Below are 15,448 nucleotides of genomic sequence, written 5' to 3' on the forward strand. Positions count from 1 at the left end.
TTCTTTGGGCACGGAGAGCTCCAAAGTTGTGCTGAGCAAAACAGATGGGTGCGGGGATGAACCTGCTGACCCCCTACTCAGATAGGGGTTCCCTGAAATTGGCTTTCCCTCTGAGCAACTCCTGAAAATCCAGTTAGTGCAATTTGAGTTAATGGGCCCACCTCCAGCCACTTTCTGAGCAGCTGTGGAAAGGGGGAACTTTCCTGTCCAGCAGTATGGTAGGTCCAGCAGACCCCAAAGCCAAGATGTGCTCACCCCTTCCTCTCCTGGCACTTCCGGCTCGCTGGGCAGGTGACGTAAAATATTTAGGGAACCTCATGAGTTTTCAGGGGCTCAGTTCAAACTCCTTGACTTCAAATCCAAACCTCAGAAAGAGGAGGAAAGGGAGAGATCTTGGAACACCCCCTCTCCCTCATTATTTAAGGAGGAAACAAACCTCAGACATCCGAAGGTGATTAATTGTCTTTATTGGAGGAAAACAAGAAGTCATCAATCTCATTATCATTATGATAGAAATCTTGATATGTGTACATGATTGTCAAGGCAGAGAATCAGTTGCTACATAGGCCCATGAACAATTTTGCAGTGCCGCAAACCTATGTGAGTTAAACTTCTTACAGAGTTTGTCACATGCATGAAATAAATGCACAGTTTCCCTTCTTGGGGACAAACGTGTTTTTATGGGAAAATTGAACCAATCACAAGCCTCGTAATAATAGACGCGGGGACATTCCTGGCTTCGCCAGTTGTAAGCTTTTGGAAAACATGCTTGCTCGCTGGTGGGAAGGCTCGGAGAAGTGATGAAGGCCAATTAAGAAATCGTTCCAAATTTTCTTCTGGACAGAACATGCCTTTTATGTCGTCCAACCTGAAAGTGGCCCCAAGCTAAATGTTCTCTGAAACGCGCCACCCATCTTTGGAAACAGAGAATCTCTGTAGCCTCTTTGCTGTCACTGGGTGGCTCGTCATACCCTCTGATGCTCGGGCCCTGGAAGGAGGGCGGCAGGCTTCTGTGTGTATGACTGACATCCAAGCGAGCAATGCTCCTGTTGCTTCTTTCTCCCTCCAGAAAGCCCGGCTGCCAACCCTGCCCCAAGCCCTGCCCCAGAAATACAGGGCTCCTACGAGGGCCTGGCAATCTCCATCTGTCCAGATTAAGGTTTTCCTTTGAGGACAAATTTTATTCATGTTTGGGCCTTTGGAATCCCTGGTGATGACTTATTTCTAGGACTGAAGCCTCAAACACTCTTCTCAATTTTTTTTTCCTGTCCATAAGAAAATAAAATCACCTCTAAGTAAAATAATTCAGTAAATGATCAGAAGACAGAATCACCGTATGAGAAGTTCCCTGGGGACCAGAAGGTTAAAAACAGGGCAAATGCAGAAGCGGGCATTCATACAAAGGGTGAATGCAATGGTTTGTCCCTTTGGTGTAGAGAGAGAGACAGACACCGAGAAGCCATTCCACACTTTGCTTTTGTCCACAAAACCAGACCTGGCAGCCGCATGCTGTGGGGTTGGCTGCCGAATGCACAGCCTTTGGGTTTGCAGAAGTAGAGCGCACCCCCCTCCCCCCAAGCCACAACACCCGGGCTGCTCCAGCCACCGGTGGCAGGGAAGGCCCGGGAAGGGCTACAGCTCCTTCCAGTCTGAGGGTCTCAGTCAGAGTGGAGCAGGAGCGGGCCAGGCCTTGGCCAGCATGCGGGGCCTGCTTCACAGTGGGGCTGGGCTCCCGCGCCCTCGGCCACGCTGCAGACCCGTGATGCGCTGGGACCACAAGTGGGGTGTGGGCAGAAGGGGGCGTGCGCTTCTGTCTTCCTTTCCCCTCCCTGCCTGCTGTCCGCCATGGATGCTTTGGAGCCAGCTCACTGGCAGACGGGGTTTCTTGGTGTCTTCAGGAGATAAGCCCCCGTTGGAGGACTCTGTCCAGTTCACCTTTTCTATTTCAACACTTTCAACTCTGAGAACCAAAGGGCTGGAACCCTTGTTTGCAAATGTCAGGTACGCCAAGGACCAGTTGTCCCCCAAGAGAGTGGTGGGTTACATACAGGTATACATTTTTTGAAACAAACTGAACAGTGTTTGGTCTGGAATGTGTTTAAGGAAAAGGCCAACTCTTTTGTCGAGTGTGGGTAGACAGGATGCAGAAAGAGTGCTGTTTTGAGAAGAACATGCAAAGGTTTCATGCATTGGTTGAAACAGAGGACCTTCATTTTGTTGGCCAGAAGTGAGTGTGTGACCCTGGGAAAGAGTACGCATTATTTCTGTTTATGAAATAGGGAGAGCTGCCCTTTGCCGGCTCTGGCTTTCCCTTCACATAGCCAAAGGAAACCCTGCGAATCACACGGGATGGGGAGCGTCACAGCAATCCTAGCTCTCCCGTCATTAGCCTTGGAACCAGGGCTCTTGCTGGGCTGCAGAGCCTTCAACTACTGAGTTCTCTCCCCTGGATATGGTCTTCGGTTTAAAATTCCTCCTCAAATATCACATCCCATGGGTTAAACAGATAAAACGGTCACTCCTAGAGAGAGAAGGGGGGACCCTGGGGTCCCCTCCTCTTTGTCCCTTGTGTTGTTGACCTTCACTCTAAAGGGGAGTTACTCTCTCCCACCCACACCCCATCCAGAATATGCTGGACACCAAGGCAGATAAATGAACAGGATGAGGTCAGTGCCAGGCAGGTAAACTGAGTCTGAGAGTTCTGTGCCCAGTCCTATATCCCAATCGGCCCTTGCTTCCTAAGTGCTGGATTCCTGCTTGTTTAGCCAAAGCCATCTAGTTTGCCCCACGCTGGCCTGCTGAGCTCCTCAAACATCAGGCTAACTGCTGGCTGGACAGTGGGACTCTCTCTAAGGTCACAGGCTCCCATGCAGGGAAGTGAAGCTGCTCCCTGCTCTTGAGGTGGGATTTCAGAAGTGATCAGAATCATTGCCATAGTCAAGAACACTAAACCCTACTGGCCCCCCTGGCTAAGAGCCATCAGCCGCTGGTCGGAGTCAGGGAGGCCCATATGTGGGTGCACACTTGCTGCTTGTCTGCTGCCTTACAGAGGAAGTGAAAAATGGGACATGTGGGAGGGGCAGACGGCTAGGCAGCTGAGAGAGAGGCCATTCGTGGACATGATATCAACATGTCCTATTCAAGTAGGAAAAATTATCTACTTGCTCTGAGAAGCTTAGGAGACTGGTCGGGAGCTTGGGGTTGAAAGGAACCCACAATGGGGCCGGTGGCCATCCCTGAGCCTGGGCCACACACTGCCTTCCATAGGGAGCGGAAGCCTAGGGCACGTAGGAGATGCTTAGCTCCTACGGGTGGGATCGGACATTGGCGAGGGGCCTGGGACTCAGCCGCCTGGCTCAGCAGGTCTTAACCAAAGACACATTCTGGGTTCTCTTGCTGTGTGATACGATAATAAAGCATAAATAATACCCAATGAGGTTGAAAGAGAACCTTTCTCCTGCCACAGAGGCTCTCTCAAAGAGCAAAAGTTCTTCCATGTGTTATTTCTTTTTCTCCTTTTCCTAAACGATAGGAAATGACCCGAGTCTGGCGGTGTTGAAACGGTCTTGATTTGCCTGTGTCAAGTTCAACGGAGTTCATTTTTGGGGCTGAAAGCAGTCGCCGTCTCCTCGCAGTATGTTGTAGAGACCTCAAGTGTTACAGGCCAAGCATGGCCAGAGGCTGGCCCAAACCACGGAGGGGACACTTGTGACAGACCCCACCTTTCACCTCCTCTGCACTTGTCAGGTAAGACATACCTTCAAACTAAGAGAACAGAACAGGCACCCGCATATCAGCTCTAGGAAATAACGGACTCATCCATCATAGAACGTGGCTTCAAAAGTAGCTCTCCAAGTGCTACGGATTGCATGGAACGCACAGGCCAAAGGACCGACAACCACTCAGGTACACATTACAGGGACCACATCCGGGCAAATGATCACCCTCCTGCAACTTCAGATTTCCTGTTTTCTGACACTGTGGCAACATGAATGCTCCCCAATGCTTGTTAGTAAGCCACACCCTAATAAAGCCCCTGGAGAGAAACCCCATTTTCTCAGATACTCTTTCTAATCCTCATGCCATTTTCTTCTGCCAGTAAAGCTGTTGGGCCATCCGGCAGTTCTCCAGGGACAAGCAGCGGGCTTGAGGCTGACGGCAAGAAATGCAGACTCATGGTGTCACATGGGCAGGAGGGCCAAGGGCAGCAGGCCTCTGCAGAAGAGTGCCCCGGAAGCCCCCAGAGTCCCATGCTGCACTCCATTCCGCACACTTACACACCCCATGGGCCAACAATGGGGCCAGTTTGCCCGGAACACTGCCAGGTTTAGCAATGAAAGTCCTACATCCCAAGAAACTCTTCAGGCCCAGGCAGCCTGGGCCCTTTGATGACCCCGCCATCACAGGTCTTTGGTTTTTCAGCTTGCCCTGGTCAGAGGGAAGGCTTCCAGCGCCGGCTGGGCCTGGTGGACGCCGTCTCTGGCCATCCCTGTGGCAGCCAGTGTCCCCTGCATGGCAGGCCACCTCTCCTTACCACCCCCCAGGTCCACGGACTCCTTTCCAAAGCCACTTCCCTCTGCTCACCCGGATAACATTCACAGAAGGACCGGGTAAAAATCTGCAGAAAAGACTTCTAGGAGTCGGAAGCCATTTGAAGTGTTAAGATTAGAAATGTGTTTTTAAAAAACAGAGATTAACTCGAAAACTGCATAGCTGAGAGCGGAGCTTTCTGTGTTACCCTCGTGAGAAATGGGAGCCGGGCGGGGAGTTCCCGTTGGACAAAATGGCGACTGGTTCCTTGTGGGAGGGAGGCGCTTCGTCTTTGCTGGGCATCTCCTTCACAGCGCGTGGAGCCTGAGGTGTAGCTTTAGTCTTGGGAGGAGAACAGGCTTCTTTACTTCTGACCGCTGACAGTGAAGGCCCCTGGGGTCTCCGGACGGCCACAGGTAGGCTGGAGGGGGGCGGTGCTGGAAAAGGTTTTCTGCAGATTCCATCCCCCCTCACCCCTGCCCAAGGTGTCCCTGGAGACGACACCCCGAGGATCTGCAGAGTTGTCTTCTCAGAGAGCTGGCCCTCCAGGGAAGTGGGGAGAGAGGAGAAATAGAAGTAAAGTGCACTCTTGACCTTGGAGAGAGATTCTTGATCCTCTTATTAGAATTTTAAAAAATACCTTTACATTCCCCTTGGTGGGGGGGGGGAAACAACGAAAAACATCTCTTGAAGATTAACATAAAACTCTACCACGGACAAGCAAAAGATACAGGTCCTGGGACTCAGAAGTATAGATCAGAAGGGAGCATTTCATAAAAGGTAAAAAATAAAACCCTAAATGCGCAATTATTTACTGATACTTAAATAATCCAGTTGAAACCTTTTTTTTTTTTTTTTTTTTTTTTTGTTCATGAAAGAAAAGAATACAACAGAGACGGTTACCCATACCGAGAAGAGCGGAAACGACGGGGCTTGGGGGAGAGGACGCGGGAGGTCCGTTTCGTCAGAGCTTCTGCAAGATTCGTATGTACAGCACCAGATCCTGTGACGTCAGCTCCCTTTGAGTCAGTACAGTTTGTGAGAAATGAACACTTCAGAATTGCAGTATAAAATATGGCCATAAAAAACTTCTGTCTTCCAGTCCTGTGCAGGAAGGCGCACCATGCAAGGTGGGATCGCTCTGGAGGGGCTGGGGGCGCCGGAGGCCCCCTTCCCTGGCCCCGCCCCCCGGGGCCCCGCCTCCAGAGCCAGTCACTTGCTTCCAGAGTGTACTGTGGTCACAGTGGTGGGCCTCGGTCTCCGCTCCGCCCCCACTCCAGGGACCCCCGATGAAGAAGAAACGAGACTACAGAGTGTGGAGGATGCCAGACCTGTAGGGGGACAGTGGACACAGGGGGTCAAAGCTCAGAAGAAAATACTCGCTCCCCTTTCCCACAGCAGGGTTTGGGGTGGGGGCCAACTTTTTACACACTTGACTAAATTTTTACCTACCTGTAGGCAAACTCTGGCAATGGGTCCTTAAAATGCTTTCTTCTTGGGCCCAACTCTTCCCTCCCATTCTCATCATCATGATCGTAAGTGTTTTGTAGTTGAAGACCACACGGTTGAGCACCCTCCTAGGATTGGTGCTGCTTACTGAGGGAGCACTTACTAGGTACTAGGCTGCAGGCTAGGTGTTGAGTACGTGCTGTCATTATAAGAACTGTTGTCACCACAGCTCCATGAGTAGAGATGTGAAGAATAAAGAAAGACTATAATCCCCCATCCACGCTGTTTATGGGTGGCCTCTACTCCTGGCTAAGATGCATCTGTGACCCAGAGCGATCGTCATGGGATGTCATCTCTTCCTCCTATACCAGCAGCCCTGCCCTAGAAAAATACCTCCCAGGCTGCACCACCAAGCTCCACCAAGTGCATATGTCGGCATCAGACAATCCTGATGTCAGATTGCTCCCCTGCAGCTCAGCTCCCAGCAGTGCATTTGTCTGTGACCTTCACAGGCTCCAAAAGAGGGAGATTCATTATCTGTGGGTCTACCACAGTGTGTGGTTGGGGCAAGGGATGCTCATGGAGATTTCTGGGGGAAACTTAAGGGCTCACATTACCAGATAAGATGGAAAGACTATTATAGGTGGAGGGAATGCTTTTCTGAGGGTAATGGGGGTAGAAACATGATGCCCAGAGTGAGACCAAATGGAAGGGCTTCATGATCAAGGAGAAGAAGGCCAATGGGCACCATCAAGGCAACTGCTCTGAAGGGGTCAGGAGCCACTGGGATGGCCTATTATAGAATTAAGATAAATACACCAGAGGGTGTGGGGACGGGGAGAGGGAAATAGACAATTGCAAGCATGTCCCCAGTGATGTGACCATCCATGCAAAGGTGAAGGACAGTGCAATATTCTTACTATGACTCAGACTGCAAGACCAATGCACATTATAAACTTCAGCTCCAAATATCATCATCCTCATCAAAAAACAGATACTAAAAACCAATGAGATCAGGCTGTCATGAGTCTCCGCTGTCCCTTCCTCAACCCCTAACAATGGCACACAATGACAAGCAAACCTCACAGGAAGGAGACAGACAGGACAGTCTCCAGACTTTTGTCCACACAGCCACAGCCACGTGGGACTCGAGCCACGGATTTATCACCTCTAACTGGGAATAGCGACACCCCACTGTTGCGTGAACATCCAACAATGGGACATGTAGAAAATATTCTTCTAAATTACATAAGGTCCCAGGGTTGTTGGGGACATCCAAGGAGATGAGGTATCAAACACCAGGTGCTCACGGGCGCCAGTCCCCCACCCCCACCCCAGAGGGGTCTGCATGCCAGTTGGAAAGTTCCGTCTTTGCGGCATACGCACAATCTTTTTGGCTGGCCAAGCTGAGGCTGCTGGAAACACCTGCGCTTGAACTATCCAGGCTGCTGCCAAGATGAAGCTTCCTCATATGCCTCACGACGGCCGTGGCATTGAAAGCTTGCTGAAATTTAAGAAAGGGAAAAAGCAGACAAAAGAGTCTGGCTAATTAGAAAAGACTCAGACTGCGTCCGTTCGTTTCTCCTGTTACCCCGAGTATTAGAGATGTCTTAGAACATTCTCACGATACTTGAGAAAGGAAGCTCATCTTGACCCTTCTTCCAAAACGATGTGAATTTATTGCGTCCCCTACCCCCCACCCCGCCCCGCGAGATATATTTTGGAGACTTAAACAAATAGTCTTCTTCTGACATAGTAAACATCTAGAATGAATGCATACCAATTCTCTCCATAATGTTAGAGAAGTGACTTTTAGAATCAAAGGCCTATTATTATAATACAGTATCTTAAATGACAGTTTATGATGAAGTTTTAAGGTAGGTTTTATTTTCCTGTTATTGGCGCTCATGTCCTAATGAATAGCATTTCCTCCAAATGAAGTAGGTCAGTAGAATTCATTTCATTTCTGTACAGTCTTTCAGGGCAGAACAGACAGCTCTTAATTTACGCACACTGATCAGAACCTAAGGTTTAGGCTTTCCTAAATAGGGTTTCCTCTCCTGCTCTCACATAATTTTAAGAGAAGTCAACTCTTCAAGGTTCCAGCAATGGAAAGGCGGACAACAGGAATTGCAGTCTTAAGAAACAGCAACAGAGTAACGAACCAACACTATTGCTGGGGGGATATGAAATCGTGTACCTTATCCCTCCCACACCATGACACCCCATGTGAGTCTTAAACCTCATTGGTTAAAATTAGCAAGATTTTTCTGGGTGAGGTTCTGGGGATTTTCATCCAACTCCGGTGATAGCAACCTTTAGAAATAATAAATGCTCCAACCACAGGGCAATTTTCGTGGGAGTTATTGGGTTCACTGGGACTGAATAAAGCAGGCGACTTACTCTCCATTTGCTTTTTGCGAAGTTCTTCCGGATCTGGGCACTGACAGACTCGTGGATGTTTTTGTTGAGGGCTGTGTCCCCAGCGATCCTGAAACAAAGGCAAAGATGCTTCTTTAAAAGAGTTTGTTGGCGGGGGGCGGGGGGTGGTGCTATGACCTGGGTCCCATGATGGTTTCCCAGGAAAGCGTCAGTCCTGTGCCCATCCCAAGGTTCCCTAAGAGGGTGGCTTGTTGCTGCCCTTCCAGGCACCACTATGTTCAAAGTCCTGTCCCTCTTCTAGACTCTGCACCCTCCAGGGGATTTGTGGACCTTTCTGCCTGGTTCCCACTTCTTCCCTTTTGGCCGCAGTTCCTACAACAGCAACCTGAATCTGGTTTCCCCTCCTGCTCCCTCCGTCTCCCTCTCCATCAGCCCTCTACCCTGTAGCCCTTCCCCTCAGAGGTCCTGATGAGTTTCCTGCCTGGTCTGACCACCAGATCCCTACCCAGGGCCATCTTCCCAGCTTCTTCCTGCTTGAGGCTCCTTCTTTGTACCCTCTCCAGGCCCGCTGCTCCATGGACCCACTCACACCCTGGGGCCAAAGCATCCTTCTGGTTCCATTCCAGCAGAATGAAGCTCAGCCATATTCTCTTTGCCCACACCGGGCGTCCCCCACCTCCTCTGCCCTCAGTGAGAGGGTGCCCAGCCTCAGCTCACCCCTGCTTGGCAAATCTTCTTCCCTTGCATTTCGGAAAAGTTCTCTAAACACTCAGCTGGGTCACTGATATCACTCGGCATTAGCTTGTTCTATAGCCTTCTATTAGCAGAGAAGAAGGGGGGTTTGCTCTTCACCTCTGTCCTTAGAAACTACCTAGGAATTACCCCCTCACCCTAGTCCTTTCTCCACCTGCTTTACCACCTCTCCTTCCCTCCCATCCTCCTCCCACTCTCCCTGGTCTCACACCGCCCTGCCCTCTTCGAGTGGCTCACAATCTCCAGTCTCATCGGTCACCCAGAGGTCACTCGTTTCTTCCCCCACACATTCCTCTCAGCCTCAGCACCGTCCCTCCCCTACATTTAATCATCTGGCCTTCCCTCCAGTTTCAGAGGAAACTGTGTTTTGCTCTCATTTCACTTCTGCACTTAGAACCCTTCATATCTTCCCTTTCATTTAACAACTATTAAATTTTAGCTTGGCATCTGATACCTATGAAATAATCTTTTGCATTTTGGAGGTTCAGGGGCATATAGATGGCAGGAACACTGACCATCCTTTCTGGCTGGAAGGTGGCTGGTTAGTGAGGAAACCTGTCATCTCCCAGACCCAGATGGCCCTGGACCCAAAACAGCCCAGATGCCACCCACTGTGATGTCCGACCATTTCAGGACATGAGGGGAACAAGCTTAGGGCTTATTCAGACAAGAAATCCTCCCTGAGTAAAAAAATATGTCCCTACCCACCCAGCCTTTCACTTTAGAATTGAAAACATGGCTGCAGGATTGGACCCTTAGTCTGTGCCAGGCTGGGCCTAAGTCTGGAATACAGTCCGATTATTCCCAGCTATGAGTGACCCCCGCCCCTCCTAGCATAGACTCTTTTTCCCAGCAGGGCTGGAAAGACTTAGCAAAGGGGACACTCTGAAATGAACTCAAGAGAATCAGGCTTCCATTTCCAACAACTGCCAGTTGCCTCCTGCCCACCACCCCCCCCACCACCAGTGAAACAGAATAGCGGGCAAATCCATCCGAAACAAGAGGAACAAGGTTAGGGGATGGTGGACATCTTTATTAAGCTTCTCCTTCTAGATAATTCATGTGACTGTTTCCTCCTGTCCCGTTTTTATTTTTTTTTAAGATTTTATTATTTATTTGACAGAGAGTGAGCGAGAGAGAGAGAGAGAGATCACAAGTAGGCAGAGAGGCAGGCAGAGAGAGAGGGGGAAGCAGGCTCCCTGCTGAGCAGAGAGCCTGATGTGGGGCTCGATCCCAGGACCCTGAGATCATGACCTGAGCTGAAGGCAGATGCATTAGCCCACTGAGCCACCCAGGCATCCCTCCTGCCCCATTTTTAAAAGCTACATCCTCAGGGCTCCTGGGTGGCTCAGTCAGTTGGGTGTCTGCCTTTGGCTCAAGTCAGGATCCTGGGGTCCTGGGATTGAGCCCCGCATTGGGCTCCCTACTCAGCAGGGTGCCTGCTTCTCCCTTTCCCTCTGCTCCTCCCTGCCCCAATCCCATTCTCTCGCATGCGCAAATAAATAAAATCTTTAAAAAAAAAAAAAACAAAAAACTATGTCTTCAGAAAAGGGGGCCAATTCCAACTTATCGGTGGCCAGTGCTTTCTTGGAAACGAGCAGGCAGAAGGGGTGGGAGTACGGGGTGTCTCAGGCTGAGGACCGCCACAGGGCAGAGCGGTGCTCCAAACCAAACAGACCAGCAATGGGGTCAGGGAGGCTCCCTTCTCTGTGGGTTAGCATGGGCTGAGATGTAAGGAAAATGCAAACTTCTAATTATTTCAGGAATGTTCAGTGCTCACTTCCCTCTGTCTTGGGGCATGCTGTGGCTGAGTAAGACCCAGGAGGGCAGATGTGGCCCAGAGGCTCCCATAAGGTCCTCTCCTTGGGGACGTTGGCCCATGACAGCACACAGTCTTCCTCAAATGGACCCCATCACGGAAATGCCTACTCCGATCATGAGCCAGGGGGTTCACAATGACGACATATGACTCTCGCCATGCTCAGTGCTACAACCTTCAGCGTTATTCATCGATGACTCTGGAGGCATGGAATATTAGGATCGGAAGAGACTCTGGTTGTACCTCGATGGTCCTAGGAACTGAACAATGCCTCCGACCCAGGAGAATTTCCTTATAAATCCGTATACGCACACACATATAAAGCTATGGACACCCACATTTCATTCATGTCTCTTTTGCTTTCCAGTTTTTTTTAATAGTTTATTTTTAATCTCTATACCCAATAAGGGGCTTGAACTCACAACACAAGATCAAGAGTTGCACATTCTACCGACTGAGCCATCCAGGAGCCACACTTTGGTTTCCAGTTTTAACCCCGTGCTAACAACGCAGATAGTATTCATGTAAATGACCCTTCGCGAGGTCTGTCTGGCACTCATTCTCCACACACAAATCATCAAACTCATCTCTTCCTGCCTTCTGGGTTTTGTGCTCCACACCTCATCTGCTGTACTTCCACAGCTCTGATTTTGCATTTTTCTAGTCACTTGCTTAAGACAGTCTTGGTAATGCCTGTGTATACCCCAGACAGGGGTTTCCCAGAGCCCTGGGCTGCTTCCTGCTTCCTAAGGGTCAACCACAGCTCGTGGACTGGAGCCCAGAAGAGGGGAGGGGTCTCCATGAACACTGAGGGGAGGGCTGCAGGTGCTCCCCGGCCTGGCCGACACACAATGTGCCCCCTGGGGTAGGGGGCCCACTGCCAAGTGTCACCTGGGGCATGGATGCCCAGGAATCATCACTTTGGTTTCCATGTTGATGTAACTAGAGAGGGAGGTCCAGAACAACCTGAAGCAGACAAACAAACCCTATTGAGGTGCTTCCCTGTAAGGAGGGATGGGTTCCCATCAGGTCCCCTGCCAGTCCCTCCCCCTTGGCCAGCGGCCAGCGGGCTGGAGCCTCCTTAACCATGCACCGCCACAAAAAGGCAAAGCCTCAAGTGACATAGGCACCCAAAAATCTGGCAAGAGAAGCTGAGTGCCCTTGACACACACACAGCTTTGAAAGGAGCCCTGTCCTGTCCCAAGTGGGTGTTTGGGGCCAAGGGATGGTGTCTGTGACTGCCAGAGGCCCTTCTGGTGCCAAGGGGCCTTGATTAAGTTGGAAGAGCAAATGCAGAAGAAGAGATATGTTCTCCGGCTAGAATCCATGTGCCAAGAACACAGCTTCCAGAATGGGGTGTGGAGAAAGCCATCCTTCCCTGGAATCATGACTGCACTCTCTGCCAGCTCTCTGTTGAACCTGTGCTCTTTGCCCAGGAACTTTTACATAAAAGAAACAAGGATATCAGAAATACAGACGGCGTGGGGGGGGGGTGCATTTCAATGATGTTTGAGTCAAATGCCTTCATTTTTACCATTTTCTAATATTTGACTTCTTGGAACTTGGGACACGCATAGGAGCAATGATACAGCACTGGCAGAAACCCAGCTGTGGAGTAAAGAGGCATCAATCTGTGCACCTCACAAGCTACTGAATCCCAAGGGGACCCAGGCAAATGACCCAGAAGTCTCAGTCTCCAGCCTGACCTCTTTCCTTGTCTCTAGACTCACTCCGGACCCTCCCCCCTATTCCTCTCAGTGGAGGCATCTGACCGGCCCGTCCTCTCAGCTGGAACCCTGGCCATAACCTCAGGGCCCCCTGTCCCACCAGTGCCCTGCCCCAAGCTGTGGCCCCTGCCCCTGGCGTGTCCCTTGTGCTCTCCATCTGCCCCATCCTTATGGCTCCAGGCAGGCCCCCTCCCCCTTCTCTGGGCCAGCCTCCCCTCCAGTCTATACCTCCCTGCCAGCCTCCCTTGGCCCAGCACCAGCAATTCGTCTCCATCGTCCCATCCTGCAACAGGCTAAGCTTTCTGAGATGCAAATCAGATCACCCACTTAAAACCTGTCAGGGGCCCCCAATGTCCGAAGGGAAAAGTACAAATTGCTTAGTATGACAATAAATTAATGCAACTTGTACAGATGGGAGAAGATGTATTAGGTACTGGGTCCTCTTCTTATTTGTATGTAATGTCTCATTCCATCCCTGGAAAAGCCCTATAAGGATAAAGACTGCCATTATTTATGATCTCAGTTCGGCACAGGGGCCCCAGGGCTCAGGAGGTCGCCCACGCAGTAACAAAGGGTGAAGCAGGGAACGGGACTCAAAGCTTGTACTACCCCGAGCTCGCGCCAGAATCCGCTTGTCATGCCTTCCTTTCCAGTCCCCTCCTGCCTTGCTCCTGTGTCCACTCCCCTGCCCCCAGCAATACTGAGTGCTGTGGCTCCAGGATAGAGACGCAGTTTAGGCCCTGATCGTGGCCCAGGCTGCTCGCCCTGCCAAGAACTCCTCTCCTCCCCTGACAGCCTGGTGACGGCCTCACGGTGTGGGGTTCACCCCCTCTGGGAAGTCCTCTGCCAGGCCCCTCAGGGAAATGACCTCCCTTCTTTGGTTTTTCAAAAATGTTTGGTGAAGCAGAGACTAGGTTTCAGCTGGCATGCTTCCTGTCTCCCACAGAGCGAGGCTGGATGCGTGAACACGTCCAAGAAAGTAAGTTGCTTCCCTTCCTTAGAGGTCACTTTCCTCCTCTGTTAGATCACCCCCACAGTCTCATACTTTTAGTCTCATAGAAGATAAATACATGCTGGGACGTAAAGTCCAACAGGATGGTCCACACTGCTCTAACATATATCTGGAAGCTGCTGCAGAGTAAATTCTTAAAGGTCCACCCCAAGGAAACAACTGTTTCCACTACCTACAGAAGGGGGTGGATGTTAATTACACTTCCTGCAGGAATCATTTTGCAATATATACACAGGTGAAGCCATGTAGCTCTACACCTTAAACTTATACAGTGTGTGTCAACCACAACTCGACAAAACCCGAAGAAGTCAAGTCTCCTACGGCTCTGAAGGCCAATTGCTGGTAAAGTAAGAAAAGCTTCACTAACTTTATCATCACATACTTTGACCTATTGTCCAATGTAACTTGTTACAAAATAAAGTATCATTTATTTTAAATTTATTTAAAATATATATAACTGGGCGCCTGGGTAGCTCAGTTGCTAAGCAACTGCCTTTGGCTCAGGTCACAATCCCAAAGTCCTGGGATCGAGCCCTGCATCGGGCTCCCTGCTCAGCAGAAAGCCTGTTTCTCCCTCTCCCGCTCCCCCCTGCTTCTGTTCCCTCTCTCTCTCACTGTCTCTCTCCCTCTGTCAAGTAAATAAACAAAATCTTAAAATACATACATATATAAGACCAAATCAGCCTCCTTATTTGGAAGTATCTTTCCCTCCCCTTCAGCCATTCCTGTCTTCCTTTTACTTCTTACAGGGTGGTTCCGAAGAACATTTATTTTGGAATCAGTTCTGGCCAGAAACAAGTATGGCTTTACCATCACGTAGTGCTTCTGCAGTCTTGGCTCCGGCTAAGTTACTTTCTTTCTAAATCGATTTTCTTATTTCTGAAATGGAGACAAAACCTACCTCACAGGGTTATTATAAAGAAAAAACATAAGATGATGTTTTAACACAATTAGAACAGAATCTAAAATAATTAGTGCTCTGTAAGTGACAGCTGTGGTCATAGATTAAAATACAACTCTTCCTCGACTTACAATGGAGTTCTGTCCCAATAAACCCATCGTAAGTGGAAACTATCATGCGTCGAAAATGCATTCAATACACCAAACCTGCCAAACATAGCTTAGCCTCGTCCACCCTAACCGTGCTCAGAACACCCATGGTAGCCTACAGTTGGGCAAAATCATCTAACACAAAGCTCCTTGTATGATCAAGTGTTGAGTAGCTCATGGAATTTCCTAAATATGGCACTGAAGGTGAAGAACAGAAGGGCTGTACAGGGACAGAACAGGTGTCAGCAATTGGATGTCAACTGTAGTTGATTGTGTGGCTGATGGGCACTGTGGCTGCCAGCACCCGACCTCATGAGAAGATCATCCCTGATGCAGCTAGCCCAAGACAAGGTCACAATTTAAAACCGGAAGTACAGTTGCTACTGAATGGGTATAATTTTGGGACCATGGTAAAGTCAAAAAAATCATGAAGTCGGGGACTTCAATGAAACCAGCTTACGGCACTCCCCTGAGTAGGTGCCCTTTGGAAGACCAACCAGCATGTGACTCTCGGGAGGAAATGCTACAGGTGGTGGTGGAACAAACATGGGGCAGTTTCCTAGAGTGCTTTTTCGGGGCATTTCTCCTTCAGTCAAAGGCTGTTTATTGCCATCATACCACATGTTCTACGGTTCCTGGTCTTTGTTCCCAAATGGATGCTCCTGGTGGTTTAAGGCAAGCCTAACGAAGCATTTCCTATGTCCCAGACCTGTGCTAAAAAACCTT

The 15,448-nt window shown here is 49.9% G+C and overlaps 1 protein-coding gene across 1 annotated transcript in view; it reads right to left on the bottom strand.

Moving 5' to 3' along the window:
* Window positions 1–453: 453 nt before the first annotated feature.
* LOC111155531 (calcium/calmodulin dependent protein kinase ID) overlaps window positions 454–15,448 on the bottom strand; it is a 432,128-nt gene continuing 417,133 nt past the window's right edge. Inside the window, exons 9-11 of the mRNA XM_022515707.1 lie at window positions 8,383–8,470; window positions 7,366–7,483; window positions 454–5,861 (exon numbers count right to left, since the gene is read on the bottom strand). Of these exons, the coding sequence (XP_022371415.1) occupies window positions 5,743–5,861; window positions 7,366–7,483; window positions 8,383–8,470 (325 nt within the window). The 3' untranslated portion in view covers window positions 454–5,742. The remainder of the gene's footprint in view (window positions 5,862–7,365; window positions 7,484–8,382; window positions 8,471–15,448) is intronic.

The sequence above is a fragment of the Enhydra lutris genome, unplaced genomic scaffold (assembly GCF_002288905.1).
Source record: "Enhydra lutris kenyoni isolate GAN:26980312 unplaced genomic scaffold, ASM228890v2 scaffoldscaffold42, whole genome shotgun sequence".
NCBI classification, from domain to species: Eukaryota; Metazoa; Chordata; class Mammalia; order Carnivora; family Mustelidae; genus Enhydra; species Enhydra lutris.